At 50.0% G+C, this 22,218-nt stretch overlaps 1 protein-coding gene across 1 annotated transcript in view; it reads left to right on the forward strand.

Annotated features, from left to right (window-relative positions):
• Window positions 1-635: 635 nt before the first annotated feature.
• Window positions 636-22,218, forward strand: part of LOC142000817 (tyrosine-protein phosphatase non-receptor type 11-like) — an 84,415-nt gene continuing 62,832 nt past the window's right edge. Inside the window, exon 1 of the mRNA XM_074975412.1 lies at window positions 636-767. Within this exon, the coding sequence (XP_074831513.1) occupies window positions 754-767 (14 nt within the window). The 5' untranslated portion in view covers window positions 636-753. The remainder of the gene's footprint in view (window positions 768-22,218) is intronic.

Here is a 22,218-nt window from a genome sequence, read left to right on the forward strand (position 1 = left end):
CCAGAGCCCTGACCCCCTCCCACACCTCTGCCCCAGCCCTGAGCCCCCACAAACCTGGAGCCCCTCCTGCACCCGAAACCCCACATCCCCAGCCCCTGCCCCAGCCCTGAGCTCCTCCAAACCCAGAACACCTTCCTGCACCTCAAACCCCTCCTCCCTGGCCCCACCCCAGAGCCTGCACCCCCAGCCCAGAGCCCTGACCCTCCTCCCGCACCCCAACCACCTGCCGCAGCCCTGAGCCCCTCCCACACCCCAAACCCCTCATCCCCAGCTCCGTTGGGTCTTGGGCATCAACAATTTTCTTCAACTGGGTCCCCAGAAAAAAGGGTTTGAAACCCACTGGCCCCAGCCTTCCCCTCCCCAGGGCGTGCGCTGCCCCTTTAAGAGCCGCAGCAGCCGCCCTGCCGCTGTTGATGGGCGGTGCCAGTTGCCAAGCGGGGAGGGAGGGGGCGGAGGAACAGAGGGCGGGGTTCCCTCTCGTCACAGGGAGGGCTTTCCCCCTGCTGACACGTGGTTTAACCTTCCAGCTGGAGGAGGCGGGGCTAGCCTGGCAGCCTTGACCAATGGGCGGCCAGGGGGATGCGGGCAGGGGGCGTGCCCAGTCCATATGTGGCCCGGGAGTGGGCGTGGCTCGGGACCCCGAGCCCCGCCCCTTTCTCTGACCTGGGCCGCTGCGCCTCGCCGGCCGGCAGCCTGCACTGAGCGGCGCAGCCCCGTGCATCGCTGGTGCTCGCCGCGCTCCCGGCCCCGGCCATGACTTCCCGCAGGTAAGGGCTGCCCGGGGGGGCGGCCGCCTCGGATCCCTTCTGCCGGGCCCTGGCCTTCCTCCCTCCGGCTCCGGGCTGCTCTGCCTCGCCCCTTCCCCGGCTCCCTCCGCCGAGCTCTCCCGGGGCTGCGATCCCTTCGCACCCGGCTTTCTGGTCCCCAGGCGGGGGGTGCGCCCTCCTGGCCGGGCTGCGGCTGCTTGAAACCTGCCCTGGGCGAAGCACCCCCCTGAGCCCAGTGCCTGGCGGGGCATGGGCTCGCAGACAGCCCTGGGCGTGAGGGCAGGGCTTGTGCTTTGTTCGCGTGGGTCCGCCACATGCGGGGGGGACAGGGCGCTGCTGGCTTGTGAGGACCCGCGTTTTGTTTTGTTTGTACCGTCGCCTGGGCCCCGATTTCCTTTTTTTTTTTTTTCTTTTCTCTTTTTTTTTTTTCCAAAGAAGTTGCTGAGTTGGTAGAAAGAGCCTTTCCGCAGTGAGGCAGCAAATAAGTTAACCTAGAGGAAATCATGAGAGCGGCTCCTGAAGGCTTGGAAAGTTTTGGCCTTGTGGGGGGGTTTTTGTGTGTGTGTGTTTTGTGTTTTTGTTTTCAGAGCGGACTCTGGTGCCTATTGCATTGTGTCGTGACGTTTAATAATCTAGCCAGCCTCTTGGGCCCTATTGTGTTAAAGGTAGCGGAAGGTGCAGAGTAGCATTTAAGCTGATATTGGCCAAAGCTTGTACCCAGAAAGGAACTCAGAAAAGTACTTTCCTCTGTGCATTGCTAAAGCCAGGGATTTGAGGCCGGGGGGGGGAGTTGATGTTGCTGTTTTGGCCAGGGAAAAGGAGGACCTCAGTAGTGGATTTCTGCTGCAGTTCATAGAATATCAGGGTTGGAAGGGACCTCAGGAAGTCATCTAGTCCAACCCCCTGCTCAAAGCAGGACCAATCCCCAAATGGCCCCCTCAAGGATTGAACTGACAACCCTGGGTTCAGCAAGCCAATGCTCAAACCACTGAGCTATCCCTCTCTTTTGCTAGTTGGCAAGGTAAAGGCAATTAAAAAGGTAGCCTTTGAAAACAAAACAAATGGGGCATTATTGTCCATCTGTCACATACCTCTCAACTCCTCCTGCCCCTTGGTCCGTCTTTCATTCAAAAAGTGAGTTTTCTCCAAAGTCTGCTGTCCTTTACCAATCAGGCTTGATTTAAACCTATTATACTGGCCACGGGTAGCACCCAGATGTGGTTAAAACTGAGTTCTGCTTTGCAGATATAATGTGTGAGGTTGTTTCATATTAATGCTTTTAATGTGCATAGCTGCTCCATAGTTAAAGTTGCACTGAGCTTTTCAGTGAAGGCGGGATTAACTGTGCTCACTCTAACACATGAATAGTTTGGCTTCAGGCTTTCTTGACAAAGTGTCTTAACTCAAACTCTGCAAAGCTTTCCTTTTTCCCGAAAGGGGAGGGAGAGAGATGGTGGCTGACTCTGAATGTCTTCCCTAAATACTCAAGGCCTAAATCTGCCTCTGTCATAATCAGTCAGTTGCAAAATTGTTCCTGACTTAAGCCTCTGTCCTGCACTAGTTCTGTAGAGAAACCCTATTTCCTTTACTGGGGCTCTTCATGAGCACAGGGTTCTGATAGCAGCAGCATCATCAGGGACTTAGAGCAGCCCTTGGTTCACTCTTTATTTATGCAGGGATTTTGTTAAGGAGGGGAGGTGAAAGATGTTACCTACCTTTAAAAGTTACTAGTAACTGGCTTCCTGAGCAGTGGGTCTAAAACGGGCAAACGGACATTGCAAAGGATTTCTCTTGGGCATGCCAGCTGCTTTGGCTTGTGATCCTATGAAACCAAAACACCTGCATAGCCCTATATACCCCCAAGTGGCTTCGCCCGTGGAGTCTGTCAGGAAGAATCACTTTCAAAGCTTTTGTTCATATTAAAAATGGGGTGGAGGGTGTCTCTTTCTGCTGGGAGGGTTGAGATAGCGGTGGAAAGCAACGCCACAAATGACTGACCTTTTAAACTGTGTGATGTGGCTAGCTATAGGACAGGGATGGTCTTTTTGTTCTATGTTTGTACAGCACCTGGCACAGTGGAATTCTGGTCAGTAAATGGTGCTCCTAGACACTACAGTGATATAACTAATGTCTCTGGACTTGGGTGGTAATCGAAGGAATCTGTTTTCACTTCACTCCCAATATTTCTGGGTAGTAAGTGTTTGTTCATGATTTGGGATCTTCATACTTCTTTTTCTTAAAGCAAAACGTTTGAAGTTTGCCTTAGACGCTTTCCTGCAGGGAGAGTCACATGAATGTTTGACCCAAAGTATAATGGGGGAAGTAAAAAAATAGAGGTACGGCACTAAACTGGTGGGTGGCTTGGTCGGTTACGAAGCGCACGTCTGCTGACGGGCAACGGAGTTAGAGCAGAGGAGTGGGCGTCTAGACACTTGGGTTCTATTTTCAGCTCTGGCCCCAGCACTCTGTGAGCTTGAGCCTGTTGCCGTAAGCGCTCTCTGCCTCAGCTTCTCTGTCTGTAAAATAGAGATAATGGGCCAGATCCTCGTCTGGTGTAAATTCTCCCAGCCTTATTGACTTCAGTGTAGTGACGTGACTCATAGCAGATGAGGAACTTCAGTGAAGTCAATGGAGCTGTGAAGGTTTACACCAGATAAGAATTTGTCCTAGTGCCAGTGTAACCCACCGGCTTGGTATGTATTATGAACATAAGAACGGCCCTATTGGGTCAGACCAAGGGTCCATCTAGCCCAGTATCCGGTCTTCTGACAGTGGCCAGTGCCAGGTACCCCCGAGGGAATGAACAGAACAGGGAATCATCAGGTGATCCATCCCCTGTCGCTTATTCCCAGCTTCTGGCAAATGGGCTAGGGACACCATTCGTGCCCATTCCTGCATCTTCCTCTGTGCCCAATCCAGAGATGATGTGGTTCTGTTTCAGGCCGCAGCTGCAGAGCCTGGCTCTTTGGTTCAGGCTGTAAAGACTTGCATGTTTAGCTTTGGACATCCCTAGTTCAATCCCCAGTGTGTCTTCTAAGACAGTGACTGTCACACCTGCTTAGCAAGAGTGCAAGCGGTATCGTGAACGTCTACAGAAACACAGTGAGATGCGTAGGTGCAAAGGGCAATAGCTGTGCAAAGTGTTTTCTCACACCGTGCACCTGCTTTCTTGTTCGCGCCTATTTCAGACTTGCACGGCAGCCCGTGGCGCTCCGAGGTGCTCTGGAATGAATAGGCTTCCTGGCTGCATTCTCAACAGATGGCAATGTGGAGTGCTTACATCTGAGCCCTGCACTCACTTGCGTCTTCCTAGCTGACTGTAAGAGGCTACTGCGAGGGGTGGGGGGTTCTCCTCCATCAAGTGATACTCCAGGCCGAGGCGTGCTGATCTGCTGCTTCGAGTGCCACCTCTGTGGCTATATCTAGCCTCTGCATTGCGATGAGGTGATTGCCAGCTTACAATGCTGGAGGTAAGTGTGAACAGGAGTGTAACTGTGGGTCATCACTCCAGGCACAGGGTATGTGTGTGTGAGAGACAGACTTGGCTTTAAACCCTCGGGGGGTGGTCTCCTGTCCTAGTGGAAGGCAAGACCACATCCCCCGATATTCGCTTCACTGTGTGCGTATTTAATGCTTCAGAGTAGGCTCTGCCTGATGTCACGAACCGGTTGCGTGCTGCTTTGTTAGCCTGCCCCTAGGCTGAAAGCGGGGAGGCGGTGACCCCTTTACGCGAACTGAGGCTGCTTCGGGTGCATTTGCTGTTGGGCTCCGTTGCGTGCGGCTTGTGGTGTTGCTGAAATAAGAAGGGTCTGTGCTCAGTAATACGGCGCCTGTTTTGGCCCTTTCCACGTCAAACTCTGGGTCAGTAGTCTTGAGTGTTGGGGATGGGGCTTCAGGGGATGGGAAGAGGGTGCAAGCTGTGAATTGACCCGGACCTTTCCTTCAAAGATCAGATTGCTGCTGCTTAGGAGAGGGCTTCAGCATGTGGACAGTCCTCAAATGAGCTGATGGAAATCATATCTGATTGGCCATTAGACAGGGATATCCAAGGGCACCTGGTCTACAAACTAGAGAGCAAGTTCTCTGCCCCGATGAGCTTACAGCTTTCAATACATAACTGGGCTTGGAAGGATGAGATTTGTCAGGTCACATCGATTTCGCAAACTGAGGAAAGAATATTTCCACTAATGTTGGAAATTAACAGCTCGGCAAAGTAAGAAAAATGCTGCTTGAGAACTTATTAGAGGTTTTGATGGAAGGATGTTTGCGTGGTGTATATTGACGTGTGACAATGCCATTTTGTGGTTTAATGGTTAAAGCTTTCATTCTTTCTTGAATCTCGGTGCTTCTACTGGTATTACATAATGGTCCGATCCAAGCCCCCCCACCCCATAATTTTGTACAACTGTGGATATTTAAATTTACGAAAATTAAAAGAAAATCCTTAAAACCCAGAATTCTGCACAAGTGTGAAAATTAAATTGATTGAAGAATGCTTTAAAATGAACAGTGGTATTATCTGTCCAAATTTATTTTTAAAAAGGAGGGGAAAGGAAAGCATCTTTGGACAGCTTTGTTACAAAGAATTGACACTTTTTTTCTTTTTTTAATGGCTGAATCTTGCTTTCCCTAGGCACAGAATGGGACTATGATGATGATGTGAGCTGGACAATTAAGCCCTTTATTTGTGCGATTCTCTGCCCCCATACACAAAACCGGAACAAATGATCTGCCATGAAGTGTGTGGCGGGGGAAGGAGCAATGGCGTAGAGGGGGCAGAGCTGAATTCAGCATTGGGACTAGCCATGCTGGTAGTCGGCATTTGACACACCTGCTTTTGTGTATCTGTTTTGGGAGGATAACGCTACGTGCTAAAGCTGCTCTTCCTTTAAAGGAAGGCGTAGCTTCGGGGTAGGGAAATAAGTTCCTTCTTTTATTGCACATATACTTATTTAATCAAATCACATTAAAATTAAATACTCCCCTTCCTGCTTCCCTCCTACCCTCCCCCCCCCCCCCCGAACTGCAGGTGACAGATGCTAATCTCACTGCCTCATTACACTTCTTGAAGGCACTTGGATATTGGGAGCAGTGGGGGCTGTATAAGGGAGTGTGTGTGTGTGTAAAGTCAGAAGTGTTCACAGCTCTGCGCTAGAGGGGAAATGGGTTTGTTTGTCTTAAAACTGTAACACAAAGCTGTCCCTGGCTCCTAACTTTAGTCTTCTGCCAAAGCTTTGTTGTATTGGTTCTCAAAGGCAGCCTGATGAAAGAATGGTCACTTCTTCCTTCCACCCCTTTATTCACCCTTTAATAGCATCTGCTCCCGTTCAGGCCTCAAGGCTTTGACTGTCCGAAAAACACCCAAATCTGCAAGGTTAGAGAGAGCAAGCAGCAGGGTTCTGCTGAAACACCCCAGCTGGCTTGTCGAGAAGTCAGACGTCTAAGAATAGCTCCCCCAGCCTCGTGCTTAAGTCCACTCCGGTGAGATTAGAGGTCTTTTTGCTGGGATGCAGAGATCTGAATGGATAAATCTTGCCTCCCAGCCCAGACGGCTGCTACAAGCTCTTATGTGCCCTGCATCCTGTTCCTAGAAACGAGACGCACAGCACACGTACTGTTGCTCCTGCAGGACCCAGATCTGTGCAGGGCAAGGCTTTAGCTTCCATCAGTTCCCTGGGACTTAGGGACTTGGGTTTAGGAAGAAAGAAGGGGTGGAGGAAACAAGCAGAGCTGGGTGGGAAATGGTCTCTCTCCCTCTTTCTCTCCCCCTCCCCCCCAGTCCCCGAGACTTTTTGCATGAACAAAAAAATGTTTTGTACCAAATCTGGACAAAGTCAATCTCAAAAATTTTCCAGAACAAGACAGGTGTCTTTTTCCAGTTTGTGTCAAACAAAACATTTCATTTCAATTTTGCCCTTTTTTTTTTTTTGTGATCCACCCCCGTCTTCCTTTCCTGACTTCTGGCAATCAGGCTTAGGGTCACCCTGAACATCTGGTTGCATACCTGACCATCTTGGCTAATAGCGGTTGATTGATCTGTTCTCCATGAACTTAACTCGTTCTGTTTTGAACCAAGTAGTACCTTTTCACCATCGTGACATCTCATGAATAGTTAGGGCCCTTTGTTTTCAGTTTTTATTTAATTTTTCCCAGGAATTTATCAGTGTTTGTTATGACCACAACAAAAAGAGGTGAAAATCAGTGCAAAAAACTAGTCATTTTTCTGGGTAAATATCGGGGTTTATTTTGGTGGACGGAAAGATGGGGGGATGTATTCAATAGATTAATGCTTTGAATTCTGTTCATCAGTTTGCCTTGCTGTAGAACTAAAACAGAACTCAAAACACACCACCTCTGAGTTTAAGAAAAGAAAAGGAGGACTTGTGGCACCTTAGAGACTAGCCAATTTATTTGAGCATGAGCTTTCGTGAGCTACAGCTCACTTCATCGGATGAAGCTGTAGCTCACGAAAGCTTATGCTCAAATAAATTGGTTAGTCTCTAAGGTGCCACAAGTCCTCCTTTTCTTTTTGCGAATACAGACTAACACGGCTGTTACTCTGAAACCTAAGAAAAGAATACATCTCTAATCCCCAAATAAAACTTTTGATTTGAATAAACAGTTTACTGTTGTAGACTTAGAACTATTAGCCTATAAATATTTACAGCGCATACGCTCAACTTTGTCCTTTTCTCCTGTTTTTGTTTTTTTGTAAACTTGTGAATACTTCCTTGTGTTCTGATACAGATTTTCATTTTCTTCCCATTTCAGTGTGTCAGATCTTTAAATTGTTCTCTGCTACAGCTTGAAATGTGTACATGGCGGGTGAGAGATTCATCAGTATGTTCAGATGCGCACGCACATCAGAGCTTGCATGCGTGCCCATTTGTTTGTTGTGTGTATCTTCTAGACGAATACAGAGCCTTACTTCAACAGGCAGCTTTGCATATACACACAGACTAATGTATTATCATAGTACGTATATCTCACGCAATGTTTTGTATTTTCCTAATAAAACAAGGTTTTCTTTATATCTGATACAAAAGTAGGGTGAAAATCAGAAAATACTGAGGAATACTTTTTGTAAAACCTGGGAATTTTTCGGTAAAAATCAGTTTAAACCGAAAATGAAGGGTCTCATGAATAGTGTGGAAAGAGAACATAAGAATGGCCTTACTGAGTCAGACCAATGGTCCATCTAGCCTAGTACCCTGTCTTCTAACAGTGGTCCGTGCCAGATCCTTTGGCGGGAATGAACAGAACTGGGCTATTTTGATGGTCCCTCCCATTATACGGTCCCAGCCTGTGGCAGTCAGAAGTTCAGGGACACCAAGAGCATGAAGTTGCGTGCCTGGCCATCTTGGCTAATAGCTGTTGATGGACCTCTCCTCCATGGTCACTCCAGGCTAAGAACCACTGCTCTAAGGGTAAGTCTGTAGTGCATTGTAAACTTGCGTCTGTGAGATCCGGGCTTGTAGACTTGGTGTTTGCACACCTGCACTTGAGTGTGCACTCGGCCTTGGACACCTGGGTTTACAGTTGCTGGGCCTGGGTCTCTCTGCTGTGCTAGCATGTCTGTCGTGCCCTACACAGACCTTCTGACTCAAGTCTGTGCCTTGAGCTGCTTCCAGAATGACAGGGCGTGAACCCAAGTCACAGCGGGACTTGAGCTCTGGCCCACCCAGAGCCTGCTGCCCCGCCACCCCAGGGCTGAAGCCCAAAGCCTGAGCCCCACTTCCCCTGGGAAGGTGGGGAACTCACTATCTGTCTGCTCCTCCAGCGTTGTGCCCCAGGCGGGCAGGGTCCAACCCCTGCTGGCAGCTCCAGCAACCAACCGCAAGGTGGTGCATCCAGGAGCAACAGGGAGGGACCACTACTTCCCCCTCTCACCTATCACAGCCCAGGATGCTGTGGCCACAAGCAAAGCCCCTGGTGGCTGCGTGCGACCAGAGTGGCCGCATTTGAGAAACCCTGCTGAAGCAGCCTGTACAGATGCTACTTCACTTTTGGCTTTTAGGTTTTGGGCTCCCTTCTGCCAGGCAGGCCCCAATGCCAGAAAGCCGGGTTTGTAGTCATTTTATTCCAAGGAGTGAGTGAGTTAAATTTGCAGCTTGGCAAGCATCTAGAAGTGAGTTTACAGCGAATTTAAGGCTGAAATTCTGGCCCTATTGAAGTCAACGGGAACTTTGCCATTTGCTTCAGTAGGGCCAGGGTTTGACCCCGAAACTGGCCTTAGTACATGAAAATGTAGAATAAACATTAAGCTGTGGAGTCTCTTAATAGCCGTTGTATCTGCAGAACTGCCAGCAGTTAGGGAATTAATGACCCAATTTCCCCTGGAAGAAATCAGTGCTCGTATGCAGTGCACCTCTGTAGTCTGAACCGTTACAGGGACCTTCAAGGTGGGTGGGTATTTTTAAATAAGACGACTTGTGCTGGGATTTTCAAAGACACTGGGAATTGGGAGCATACGTTAAGTCCCCGAAGGTCTCTGGAAAAATCTCTCCCCCAGTTCCTCTCTCCTTACACGTTTGTTGCCATCCAGCGTTCCAGCAAATATATTTTTGCTGTAATATAAAATATATAGTCTTCCAAACAACCCGCCGTGGTGGATTTGCTGCAAAGCGTGTTGAGAACAGGTCTTGTGCTGTGTAGAAGGCTTAACCCTGGAGTACGCATATAGGTACCCCACGTTAACCGTGTGAGACTGGATGGCCCCACTCTCCAGGCGGCCTTGCTTCATGCTTCCCAACTAGCGAAGGGCCAAAGGCAAAGTTTCAATGTTTGTAATACTTTCAGCTTTGTCACATCTCTTGGACTTAAAAAGAAACGTACTGGAAATCTTGGCAGAAAATCTTCCAACGTGGCACATCTAACAATGAAATATGAAGGGAGAAAATTATCAGAACTTGGCGGGGCGGGAGGAGGGACTCCAATAAAAGGCAGGAGTTTGAACAAAGTTCAAAATATGGATCTGAAGTTTGTGGAATGCTTCCAATTTGATAATGGGCTGAACCCAAAACCCTCAATCCAAACAATCCTGAGCTTGGGGGGTTCAGAATCCAAATCTGTCCTGGACTCTCCAACTTGTGCCTCTGTTTAGCCAAAAGGTTCAGTTTGAGCTGTGGGTGAAAGTCAGGGCTGCTTCCTTGTTTATCCAAAGTTTTGTCCATTTTCATTTTGCAGCCTGCAGCCGAGGGTCTGTTTTAAGGGCCCTGCTCACCTGTAACTGGTGGGTAAGTCATCAGTGCTTCAAGTGCTCTAGTGTGAAGCAGGAGCTATTGTCGTTCAGCCAAGAAATTGGTGTTGGACCCATTTCTGAGTGTGTTTTCCGCGCCGATATGCCTTCCACGAGGCGATCGGTTACGTTACACAATGTGCCGAAGATCTGGCGTTACACAATGTGCCGAAGATCTGGCGTTACCAGGGACCTGAGCTGTTGTACCTATAAAATGGCTCTGCAAATGCCTTGAATTGCCAATCTCCCTGTTTGGTTTTTAACCCTGACCTGTTGTTGCAATAGGAAACATAATGCCACAAACCTGCCCTCCTGCCCCCCTCCTTCACCAAAGGGAACACACGTATTTCCTGAACTGAATCTGAATGTAAATATTAGCCATAAGTATTTGCAGTAGCTGCTTGCTTTGGCAGAAGGGGGGGACGGGACTTCTGGGCTGGCTGAAAGGGACGTTTAAAACCTGTAATGTGTTTGCCTCCTCAGAGACTCATTAACAATATTACAGACAGAACTCGGGAAGAAATCAAAATGTCATGGTGTATCCCTTTTGCTTGGCAGCTGTGTGTGTGTCCCGGGGCAGCAGTGTCTCTAGGCTCCTAGTCAAGGACCAGAGCTTTAGTTTGGTGCAATGGGGAAAGAGCCTGATTAGGATGTCCTCCGAATAACCCTTCTTTTCCTGTTTTCCGCACACGGGCATTTCCCTGACCAGTGCTTGCCTAGGTCTAGATCTGGGGTCAGTCCCAATACCAAGGAGTCTCTTGCTATGGTCAGGTCACTGTATCTCCCTGATGCCCCTGGCTTGTCTGATCTCTGGTATTGTAGCAGCTAGAGAACATCACAGCGAAGCAGCCGCGTTGCCTCTCTTCTTGGCTGCTGACCTGGTGTCTTCTCTACAGCTGGTTCCCAGCCCAGCGTGTGCCTCAATGAGGGCATTTTCAGCCACAGGCCGAAAGCAAGAGAAACCATGTGCTCGGCCCAGACCGTGGTTTTTCCCCCCCATGCAGCTGTACCTGTCCTGCAAGTTGCCAACGAGAATTCCTCACCGTCTGCAGCAGCGGTTTAACTGGAAGAGCTGCTGGTGCACTGAAGAGGAGCTTAGCCCCCCTCGCTTGCTCTCCCCCGCCAGTTCTTTTGGCAGTCTGTGCGTAATTGAACCACCACCTTCCAGTACGATTATTCTAACCTAGCAAAACCGAGCAGCTTGTCCCTTTGTGTTCTAATAAAGCTACAAAGGAGTGAACAGAGGACAGAAGCTTTCAATCTCCCCCCGCTGCAAACACAGAATATGGCAGCAGCTAGACCCAGGTGGGGAGGGGGCTTGCTGGGCAAAGGCTGAGCAGCTGCCCTCCCAGTCGGGGTTGATTACAGAGGTGTGTGTGTGGTTGGGGAGGGGAGAGGGGACAGAGATAAGCCCTCTCCTGCACAGTGATCACTATTAAAAAGCTGGCGTCTAGCATCTGTTCCCACCCAGTGGGTATCTCCCCAGTTGATTCCTCTCCCGAGCAGGGGGAGGGGTGGGGGCTGAGCTCTCTCCTCGTTTTAAGCAGCGGTGTCTTCAATGGTGACCGCTATGTATTGGCCTCAGCTTGAAGCCTCTAATGCACTGCAAGTGGTGAGCCTGGATCCTGCTGGCTTTCTGTACCCATCTGGTGCTCTTCCATCCCCAGTGAAGGCCTCGACTCTCACTGACCTCTCAAGCTCTCTTCTTTCCACCCGCTGAGCCATGGCCTGGCCAGTGCCAGCCAGCTCCTTTGTGAACCAGGAACTTCCTTTCTTTTGGTTCAGGGCGGCCTGGTAGGGAGGGCACGGCCTGAGAGCTGGGAGACCTGGTTCCGGCTCTGCTGCTGACTCACTGTGTGACCTGGGCAAGTCACTTCCCCTCTCTGTGTCTCAATCACTTCATCTGCAAGATGGAGACAGCACTTCCCTGCCTCACGTGGGCGTTGTGAGTCGTGTGGGTGCTGGAGTGATGAACGTCCTAGAACTACCTGCAAAATTCTCTGTGGCTCTTCTTTTCTTACCTTACCACCCAGGCTGCACCGCTACCCTTGAAATGCAGCTTGTGTCTAAGCGCATGCCCTGCCTTTGCTTTTCTTAGCCTCTCTAAATGGCTCACTGCACATTATTAAGCACTGCGCTTGGTCCTTCTCAGACACCATCCCTGCCCTGAGGGGCTGGCAGTCTGAGTCGTCCAAAAATCAGTCCCTGTCCTACCGGGGGTGTGAGGGGGAAGTGCCAGTAGGGTGCAATCTTCCTAGGCATGAATCAGATAACTGCATCCTCCTTTCAGTTGCTCGTTGCTCTCTTGAACCCAAGACTGATCCCCTGGCTGGAATTGCACTCCCTACCTTTTGTGGGCAGGGGTCGGAATGGAAAGTAACTCCCGCAAATCATTTGTTTCAGGAAACGTGCGTGGGATGGAAGCTAATCAGATTATGGAGCTGGTCTGTTTGCAGGTTTCCTGCATGAGTCTGAAGGGAAGAAGGAAATTCTTCTTATTAAACCAAACTGGAAATCAGGAACTGGGCTCTTCCTGTATAGATGCATTTTTTGTTTTTTTTTGCAAACAGCTCAAACTGCTGCTGATATCTACGGTGCTCTCCAAAGACCTGCGCTTTGTCTGACCACAGTGACTGAGGGACATATTTGGAAAAGAGAGATTTAATGTCTCCTCCTGCTTTCGGTCGCCCCACTTCCTATGGGGTGGAAAAGCCGAGAAATCTGCTGGAATAGCAAAGCTATGTCGTAGTGCTCCTGGCTCTTGGGAGCTTGCTGTAAACTAGCTTAGTCCCTGCTCCATCCAAGGACCCCTGCAGTGGAAGGGGGAAACCATAGAAAGCTTCAGCAGGCCTGATGTTAAAATGAAGAGGGCTTTGGGGGAAGGCTGTGGCTATAATCCTGCTTCTATTAAAATTGCTGGCAAAACTCTCACTGGCTTTGCTGGAAGCAAGGATTGGGCCCGTTGCGTAGGAGAACCCTCGCTAGCGGCTGCTGCTCGCTTCTTGGCTGTGCTATGAAAATTCCCTTCTTGTTGTTTGGGGGCGGGAGTGGCAGAAAATTGTCCGTTTCTTCTGCCGTTTAAAAATCCAGAAGTACGCTGGAAATTGTGCAGAAGTCTCGTCAATTCCAGCCTTGCCCTAGATATTCTGGGGTGAAAATCTCCCAAAGTTTGTACCCCTTTCGCTCCCCCTCCTCTGCAGGAGCTGGTCTCTTCTTTCCTATCCAGGGCAACGAAAAGGTGTGATCCCATTTAAAAAGGGGGGGTCAGTAAGAATGATGATGCACTAATCCTATGCTGCCTAGCAGTGGGATGCCCCCCCAGCCCCTCCAATGGATTCATCTATGGCTAATCCAAACTTCCCTTTCAGAATTTAGGGGATGACCAAGAACAGCTGGATTCTGGAGTTTTGCTCTGTTGATTGCTGGGACGGGTACTTCGATTACTGTCCGTAAATGTGTGGACTGATGAAATATGCAGCTCCCTCTCCCCCTCCACCTTCTTTTTACTCTCCTGATTCTTGACATGCAGCATTAGAACGATTTCCAAATGTTTTCCATTTGTTTGCTGTCTGGTCTCTTAAACATTGAAATCGTTGGGGGAGGGGGAGTCAGGAATCTGGATTTCCTTTAACAGACGGTTATTCTGTGATTGGAGCGCTGATCCCTTTAGAGGTGAGGATCTAAACTCAAGTCCATCTGTTCCATGCGGCCCTCCACTATTTGGCCCCAGGTGTGTAATGCAAAGCAAAGGTCAGCAGAACCGTCTCCGTTTCTTTTGAGATGTTTTGTATTCATTTGCCTGCGTGCTTGGGATACAGATTAACTTCCCTGGCCCCTGTCTCCGTTACAGCTTCATGCTGGGAACAGCAGATACCCTGGAAAATGGATTGCGAGGTCACCTGGTGCGGCTGCCGTTCCTGGCCTTGGCTGAGATGCTAGTTTGTAACTCCTGCCAGACGTGTGCACCCGGTTGAATCACGGCAGCGCTCCCTGAGGCAGCCCCCGTGGGGCGGCTGGTGCTGGCGAGCTTGCTGCAGCCAGGAGCGATGAACTTAATCTGTCTTGTTGCAGGTTTTTTGGGTTGAAAGCAGCCGTAGGGGTGGGAAACACCAGCAGAGTTCTCTAGACCAGCCGCTGGTGGCAGTAACTGACCTGACACATCAGGTAAGGGCCCATCTCTTAGCAAGCATCTGCTCCGAAGCTTCCTGTGCAGGAAGAGATGGTCAGGGTGCGGTTCCCAGCCTGCACTTCATGTGTGCCACCGGCCCCCCGCCCCCAACCCCCCCGGGAAAAACGAATGTGTGCACCTGTGACTGCCTGCTGACTTTGGGAGGAAGGGTGGGCACATCTGCTCACGGCTTTTAGGGAAGGATGTGAGTGTAACCCTCAGCCGGCACCCTGGGTGGCTGGGAGGGGGTGGCTGTCCGTGCACAGCCCCTTTGGAAATGGCAGCATAGCCCTTTAATTGCAGCAAGCCTGTAGCTACCTAGCGCTTCCCTGTGGTCATGATGATGCATCCCCCCGCCCAGTCGGAACTTCCCTTGGAATTCTCTTCCTCCTGCTCCAGAAGTACCGGGTGTCTCGCTCTCACGCACCTTGCAGTTCTGGTTTTCCCCCCCATTTTCCCCCCACACAATAGCCCTCTCTTTACATGCAGTTGCTGGTGGTTGAGACCAGCTTTCCCAAAAGGCCATGGGGAAAACTTGCCAGCCTGGACACAGGGGGGGCAGTATGTCGGTGATGTTTCCCTTCTCAGGAAAAGGGGTGGGGGGGGGGATGGCCTCAGCTTTCTGCCTGTAACCACAATGTAGCTCTGTTCCCCTCCAATGGCTGGCTTACAGGATCATGCTTTTAAATCCCGAAGGCCTGGGTTCAATCCCCAGTTCCGACCACCCATCTAGGGATGTGGCCTTACGGCACGTAGAACCTTATGCCAGGCCAATTGAAGTGGAGCTGCCACATTGGCTGCTATAATTTGTGTTACCGTAGCGCCGTGGAGTCCTAGTCAGAGACCAGGACCCCACTGTGCTAAGGGCTACGCTTTGGGATTGTTGCACACCCCCTTGTGGCGGGCCTTAAACCCTTTCAACATTGTGGGCTAGTCTGCTCCAGGATCCTTGCTGTGAGCAGCAGAGAGTTTGGCTCTGATGTCTCGGTATCAGGACAGAAGGCAGTCTCTCCATCTTCTAGCAAAGAACAGCCCAGACGGGCCCAGAGCAGCATGATCCCCCTCCCTTTTTGTGGCTTTACAAGAGCTGGGGGAGGAGACGGGGGAGTTCCATTATAGCAATTGCATGAAGTCCCTCTTAAATCCATCCTCTTCCTTCCCCCAGCTGAATCGGAGCCGGCTACGGCTGCATGATAATAACAAGGTATGGAAATCATCCCCATCTCCGACCTGTCGAAATTCTCTGGCTATTAAATGGGGATTGTGTCGCTCTGTAACTAGCTGCATACTAATCTCCTCTGCTTTACATAAGAGTCTGCGCTTAAATAAATTCAGGCTGGCTATAGCCAGCACCAGAGCAGCTAGATCTAAAAAGGTGTCCCCCTCCCTCCTAGCAGCCTTGACAAACAGATGCTAAACAAGAAATCTGCCTCCTGCTAGAGTGAAAGGCAGGGGGGAGAGTGCGGATGGAGCCTGGCTGCTTAGAAGCCAGAGGCAAGGGTGTGGTGAGAGGTGGCTGGAAACTGAGCAATGAGGAATTCAGATAAGGGGGAATCCCCCCCCAGAAAAACTTGTTCCCTTCACATTAAACATTTCCCAGGAAGTGCCTATTCCAATGGGATTCTGTGTATTCCCTGATTTGGGAGGTAGTCAACCTCCCTCCTCAGGGGTAGGAGCTGCAGCCTGGATACCAGCTCCAAATTCATGGCCCTGGGCCTTCTCCCATTGCAATCGATGGTCAGACTTCTGAGTTACTACAGGAGCACAGTCTGACTGTTGGCTTGTGTTTTGTTTCCTGTGTCATGCCCGGTGCTGCTACGTCTCTCCTCTCCCCTCTCCCCCCCCCCCCCCAAGGCACTTGGATCCAGTGAACTAAGTCTAGTAGAATCCCTGTGATAGGGGGGCTCAGAAACCAGGAGACAGACAAAAAACAAACAACCCCTGAACGAATTCATTCATGATTCTGGCGGGGGCCTGTTTCGTGATTGCTGAATACATGTGAGCTGGCCACCCATATGGGGGAGGAATCACACTGGGGGCCACCGGAGAAAAGGAACGAGCTGCTTCAGCTTGGGCTCAAGAGCCAGATCTGCCTAGCTTGGGCTGGAACGTCTGCCTGCCCTCTGTGGATTGGGCAGGTGGGAGGATGTGGAACAATGGATCAGGCATGGAGTTGTCTGTACCTTTTGAGCTGGGCTAACCACGGGTGGGTCTTTAATAAACTGAAAACTCTCTAGTTTCAAGGTAGTTCTGATGGGGAGCCTGTGTGTTGCATATTCTTGAGGGAGCTATAATGGAGGACGTATCCCCTCCTTCAGCAGTCGTTGTCTTGATTACCAGAATGCTCCGTGATTGGCATATGCGGCTGTGCAAAATCAGTGCAGCGCCCCCTACTGGGAAGAGTCAATGGAGCAGGGGGAAGAGGATCCAAGCAAAGAAAAGGCGGGGGAGTGCCAACAGGCTGTTATGGTTTCAGAGGGTGTGAAAGAGATCCGGGGGGGGGGGCAGGGGAGAGAGTAATAACGAGACTCCCAACCAATCCAAGCAGTGTCCATTCCATGTATGGCAGTTGCCAGATCTGCTGTTCTCCTTGCCCCCTTCCCTAAATATTAGTCTCCTCCCTAAAGTGTAACCAGCCCTGCCACTGATTAAATTGTAAATATAGCCGTGTTATTTATTTATTTTTATCCTCTCCGATTCTTCATGATGCATCTAGGTAAAAAATAACCCTGGCAGCTCTTCAAAGGCGACACGGGCCTGTTACGGGCTATATTTTGCCTTGTCACCCTGCCCAGGTCCAAAATAAACCCATCATTTAATTAGCTCGTCGTGTTGTATAATCCTGAAAGGCGAGCTTGGGCCTGGCAGAAAGACACGTGATTGCGTGGTCTCTGGCAAACAGCGACAGGGGAAGGTGTCCCGGGGGCGGGATGTGGCAGGAATCCCCTCTCCTTCTGTGCACTCTAGTGCCGAGGTGGAGGGAGCTTGGGCTGAGGCTAATGTGCCGTTGCTTAGTACCGCCTTGCCTGGTCCCTGGGTGAAGGTAGGGGCTGTGTCAGGCTGCCTTCAACTTCCCGTCTCTGTTCCCGCCCTGGTTTTTTAAACCTTGTTAGCTGGGCTTCGGATGTGTGGCTTTAACCGAGAGAAGGGCCTCTTTCAGAACGGCACCTCCTTGCCGGATAGGTCTGCCCCTTGGTGTAACCCCGTCTAGCTGGGGAGTGCTACAGGGGAGTGAGTTGAATTCCTTTTTCTGTTGCCAAACAGATGGTTAACTCCTGGCCGTGAGATTTCCCGTTACTCCGTGGGTGGGTGGGCGGGGGAGAGGGGGTTATGAGTCAGAACACAGTGCGGCTTCATTTTTTTGGGTCCGAGTACAGGCTGAGAGACATGACCACGCTACAGTCGTAAGTCGACCGGTGTTAATTACTGCAGTGGTGCATGTCCCGGCTACCCTCCTCCTGTCGGTGGGGTGCGTCTTCCTCCTCCTCCGTCTGAAGGGGGCAGTGCGGGGAGTCAGCGGAGCCTGAAATTGGCAAGACCATCCATGTCAGTAACGCAGTGTCTACGCAGACCCTGCGTCTCCTTAGCTACACTGACATAAGCTCTACGCCGCTCATGGAGGTGGAGTTAGGGCACTTACATTGGCAGGACAAGGCTGTAGCGTGTACACTGACATAATTAGCTTGGTGTAAGCTGCCTGCATAGTGTAGGCCAGGTGAGTTCACAGTGCTGGTGTTGCAGAAATCGCCTCTTGCTCCCCGAACTGAGCAAGGAGCAGACCAGATCATTCAGCCCCTCTGCGTCAAGCTGTAGCGGTCTGTTCTTTACAGTCACTCTGATCCTACAGATGCTGCTCTCTCAGGCTTAAATTGTCTCCTAAATGCCAGCGGTTCCCTGTCCTTTAAGGGCGGGTGTTTGTGTTGCTTCCATGTGGATGTACCGCTGTCTCCCCTCAGGGTGCGGCATTTGCAACTAGAAAACTCCTCTGAAGCAGGAGGTGTCCTTTAGCACAGTAACTATGCTGACGGCTCCCTGTCCCTGCTCTGTCTAAAGCAATGTGATCTGTGGGCTGTGTCCAGGCAGTGCTGTGTGTTTTGATAAAGAAGTCTCTCTTTCTGGGTAAAGGCCTAGCAAAGGTTTGGGCTCCTCTCTTGCTGATAGCAATAGCTGTTCTTGCTCAAGCTGGTTTGTGTGAATTTGTTACTGAGGGAAAGGTGCTGGATTGATAGCCCTGAAGAGAGAGCTTCTGTCTACACCACTGAACTGGCAAAGCACGGACCATGTCACTGACCCACCAACGTGCTTGGCGCCTGGCCTGAGGGGGCTGCTGTTGTGGAGTGAGAAGGTATGTTGGCCTCCAGGGTCCATCCAGCCCTTGGCCTCTCTGCTAAGGTGGAAGCCTCCGTTGCCCATTTAGTGATGCTCTGTGCCTCTGGAGCAGCACACAGAGGACTGTGGGATCCTCTGAGGTGTCCGACGCCCCTTTGGGCAGGTGTCCGTATCTCTTAAAGGTTTGTCAGCTGCCGTTCAGACAGCCATGTTTGCTGGCCACCCCTGCTCAGCCATGCATGAGTGGGCAGGAAGCCCAGAGGAAGCCGAAGGGTTGGTTGGGGTGCATTGAGAGACACAGTGGGGAAGACAGAGGGACTAACTGAGTGGTGGAAACTGCTGGATTTGTGATTCCGTGACCGATTTGTTTTGCAGCCGCTGTCTCTTCTTACAGAGCCGCCTTGTCTCACCAACCTGCTCAGAGCAGCCCATGGCTCTTTCACATGGGATTCTATTGTCCTAGTATCGCACTAACGCTTAAGAGCCTGTCACGGACCCCGCTGTGCTAGGGGCTGGGCAAACACATGAATAGAAATTCCATCTTGTGGCCTTCTAGGCCTTTGTCACTCCCTTGTCCCACACTTAATAAGGATGCTCAATGGTGTCCTGACATCCTTTGCTCCCCCCTCGTATTCTCACCTTTCAAAGTGTGCGTTCACCTCTCTTGTCTACCTCGCAGGAGTCGTGGACACAAGCGAGTCTTCGGGGTGAGCTATTCGAAGAGCCTCTCTGTAGTTTTTCTAGCATGTGACTGGTCAGAATGTTGGTGGTTTTAAAGCTGATTAGTTAACGTTTCACTCCTAGGAAGAAGCTGCTTGTGAGCCGTTCAGCAAAGTTTAAAACTTTCTAACCACCAGATGGAGCAAAGGAACTTAAAAAAAAGAAAAAAAAAAAAAACCACACAACCCCTTACCGGCGGTGTGGCTAAGGACCTCCAAAGGATGCCAACTCTAAGCCATGGAGTAGGTGCTTTAGCCAGGCAGCTAACCCAGTGTTCCTGCAAGACTTTTTCCCTGTTCCTCATTCCCTGCGATCCAGTGCTCTTAAATTGTCCTGTCTGTCTGAACTGGTTGCTCAGAGAGAGAGTCCTGTGGGAGCTGAAGACTGGCTGCAGTTTGGTGAGCTGTCGGTATGTGCTTTGGGAGCGTCCGTCAAATCCCAGCCTTCGATAGGACATTCGCTGTTCCAGCCCCAGCCTCGTGGAATCTCTCTCGCCATTTGTTCTGAATGGTGTGGGGTGATCTTGCAGTGCTTAGAGAGAGCCACTTGTTACCTACGCTGAGCCAACAAAGCTAATTTCATGTCTGCCCCTAAGCCAGGCTCTCACTAACCCAAAGGGTCGTGCTTGTTGCTACTGCAGCTAAAAGCAGCATCGCTCCTAGCCCTGACATGCTGAATTCAGTAACTATTCGGTTTTGGGAAGTGGAAACACAACCTACGAGAACTTCAGAACGTTCCCCATTCATGTGCGTCTCTTAATCTCTTGCGTCAGCAGAACTCGGCTGGAAATCTGGCAAGAATAGGGCCCTTTCTCATGGTCTTCTAGTACTTGTGGTCCTGTCCAGAGCCAGGAAGTGCAGAGACTAAAATAACGAAAGCAGGAGTTAAACGAATTTTTTCAAACTTTGAAGTTTCAGGTTGGCGCTTGAGAGGCTTGGACGCCAGACACATAATGAGGAGCTGGATTTTGTCCTTTCCCCACAAGTACTGCTGTGTAGAGCTGGCTTTTTGGTTTTGCCTGCTGGAGTCGTTTGCAACATCTGGATCTGGATTCGAAACGCCTCCGAGTGTGGAGGATGCGGGGGCCGTGTACTGGTCTAGGCCTCTCCAGTTATTTTAACTTAATCAAAAGGACTGGTTCTTGCATCTGCATAAAGTTAACACTCCCCCTTCCCCCCCCCCCCCCCCCGGCAAAGATTAATCCTTGAGAATGAAGCTCTGTCTCTTGGCTGCAATCTCTGCTTTGTGTGTGTTATAATTCCAGCGTCCAGACTTTTGGCAGGATCTCATTTTGAGAGGGGAAAGGGCAAAGTGGGGGCAAACATGGTGCGTTTTTTTTCCCTTGTGTGCGCTGCATGCAATGTGCAGACCGGCAGCTGTCGGCGCCTTCTTTATCCGCCCGGCCTCACCCTAGTGTGAAATAGACCAGGAGATGCTCACAGAACTCATGATTTGGGGGTAGGGAATGTGGCTGGGTGGGGCAATTGCTGGCACTTTGTGGTTTTTTTTAGTCTTCTAAAAGAGCAGGGACTTGTGCTACTTAATAATGCTGGGCAGCTGTGGTTGCATAAGCTCTGGTATGAAAAGGGAGGGTATCTGGGAAAAGAACAGGAAATTTCCTAATCCTGTTGCTGCCTGTTCCTTGTGATCACTCAGTCCCCAGTCCTGCAAAGAGTTCCAACTGGTCTACACGCAAACGTGCACCAAAATAGCTAAATCAGATGAGTCACTTTGGTTGCTTTGTTGCAGATCTGATTGTGGACATTTGCACTGAAATAAAAGGAGTGAATCGAAACTGATTTACAAAAAGAAAAGGAGGACTTGTGGCACCTTAGAGACTAACCAATTTATTTGAGCATGAGCTTTCGTGAGCTACAGCTCACTTCATCGGATGCATACAAAAGTGAGCTGTAGCTCACGAAAGCTTATGCTCAAATAAATTGGTTAGTCTCTAAGGTGCCACAAGTCCTCCTTTTCTTTTTGCGAATACAGACTAACACGGCTGTTACTCTGAAAACTGATTTAGTTATTTCGAAGCAAGTTTGCATGCGGAGAAGCCCTTACACACACTCTTCGTGTTATACAAGTGAGCAGTCCCATCAACATTTTATACAGTTTATGGGTCTGTCTCTGCGGGATCAGCCATGCCGTCCTTTCTCTTTGTCATTTGGGCTACCAGCATTGAAGTTTGGTTTGGGTAGTGCGCTTATCTAGCATGGAAGCACATAGCAATTTCCTTTCCTCCACCTCCTGTTGAGCTTAAACAAATATTTACTACAGGAGAAAGTTCTCGCTGCAGTTGTTGCAAAGTTCTGAGGCTCATGTGGGAAGATTTCTGGCAAGTGCCTAAGGAAAAACATTTTCTATACCAATCCGAACATAATTTATCCTTAAGCTCTTCCTCCCCCACCCCCCCAACCCTGGTGGTATTTTTTTTGTTTGGTTTTTTTGGCTGGCATTTCTTTTCCATAAAATACAGACTGGGATTTTTGAAGTGTAATGTAAGGGAGTTAAGCATCCAACTCTCCTTGGCTTTCAATGGCATTTGGGCAGCTAACTCTGAGTGAGAGAGAGCGAGCTAGCTAGCTCTCTAATAGAATACTGGTAACCACTCTATAGCTACATTTGGAAGCAGGTTTCTATTGTAGGACTTTTTTAAACCATTCTTGATCCACCCTCTTAAAATCCACAAACAAAGGATTTCTGCCTAAAAACAGATAGGGTTAGATCTCCGACAAAAGGGGCAGAGTTAAGGTGCTTTGGGGTTCCTTGACTGAGTTTCATAATTTAAAATGTTTAGGTTCCTTGTAAGTTAACCTCTAACTCTGAACTTCATGGCTTTACAGTGGTGGTGTTTTACCTGTGATACACCTCGTGGGTGTATTAAAACCTATACCCCAAGTGTGTGTGTGTGTGTGTGTGTGTGTAAACACCTATTAGCGTGTCTCAGTCATAGCAAGAAGAAAAATACAGGTCCAGTGGAGTCCTATTTCAGT

The sequence above is a fragment of the Natator depressus genome, chromosome 18, assembly GCF_965152275.1.
Source record: "Natator depressus isolate rNatDep1 chromosome 18, rNatDep2.hap1, whole genome shotgun sequence".
NCBI classification, from domain to species: Eukaryota; Metazoa; Chordata; order Testudines; family Cheloniidae; genus Natator; species Natator depressus.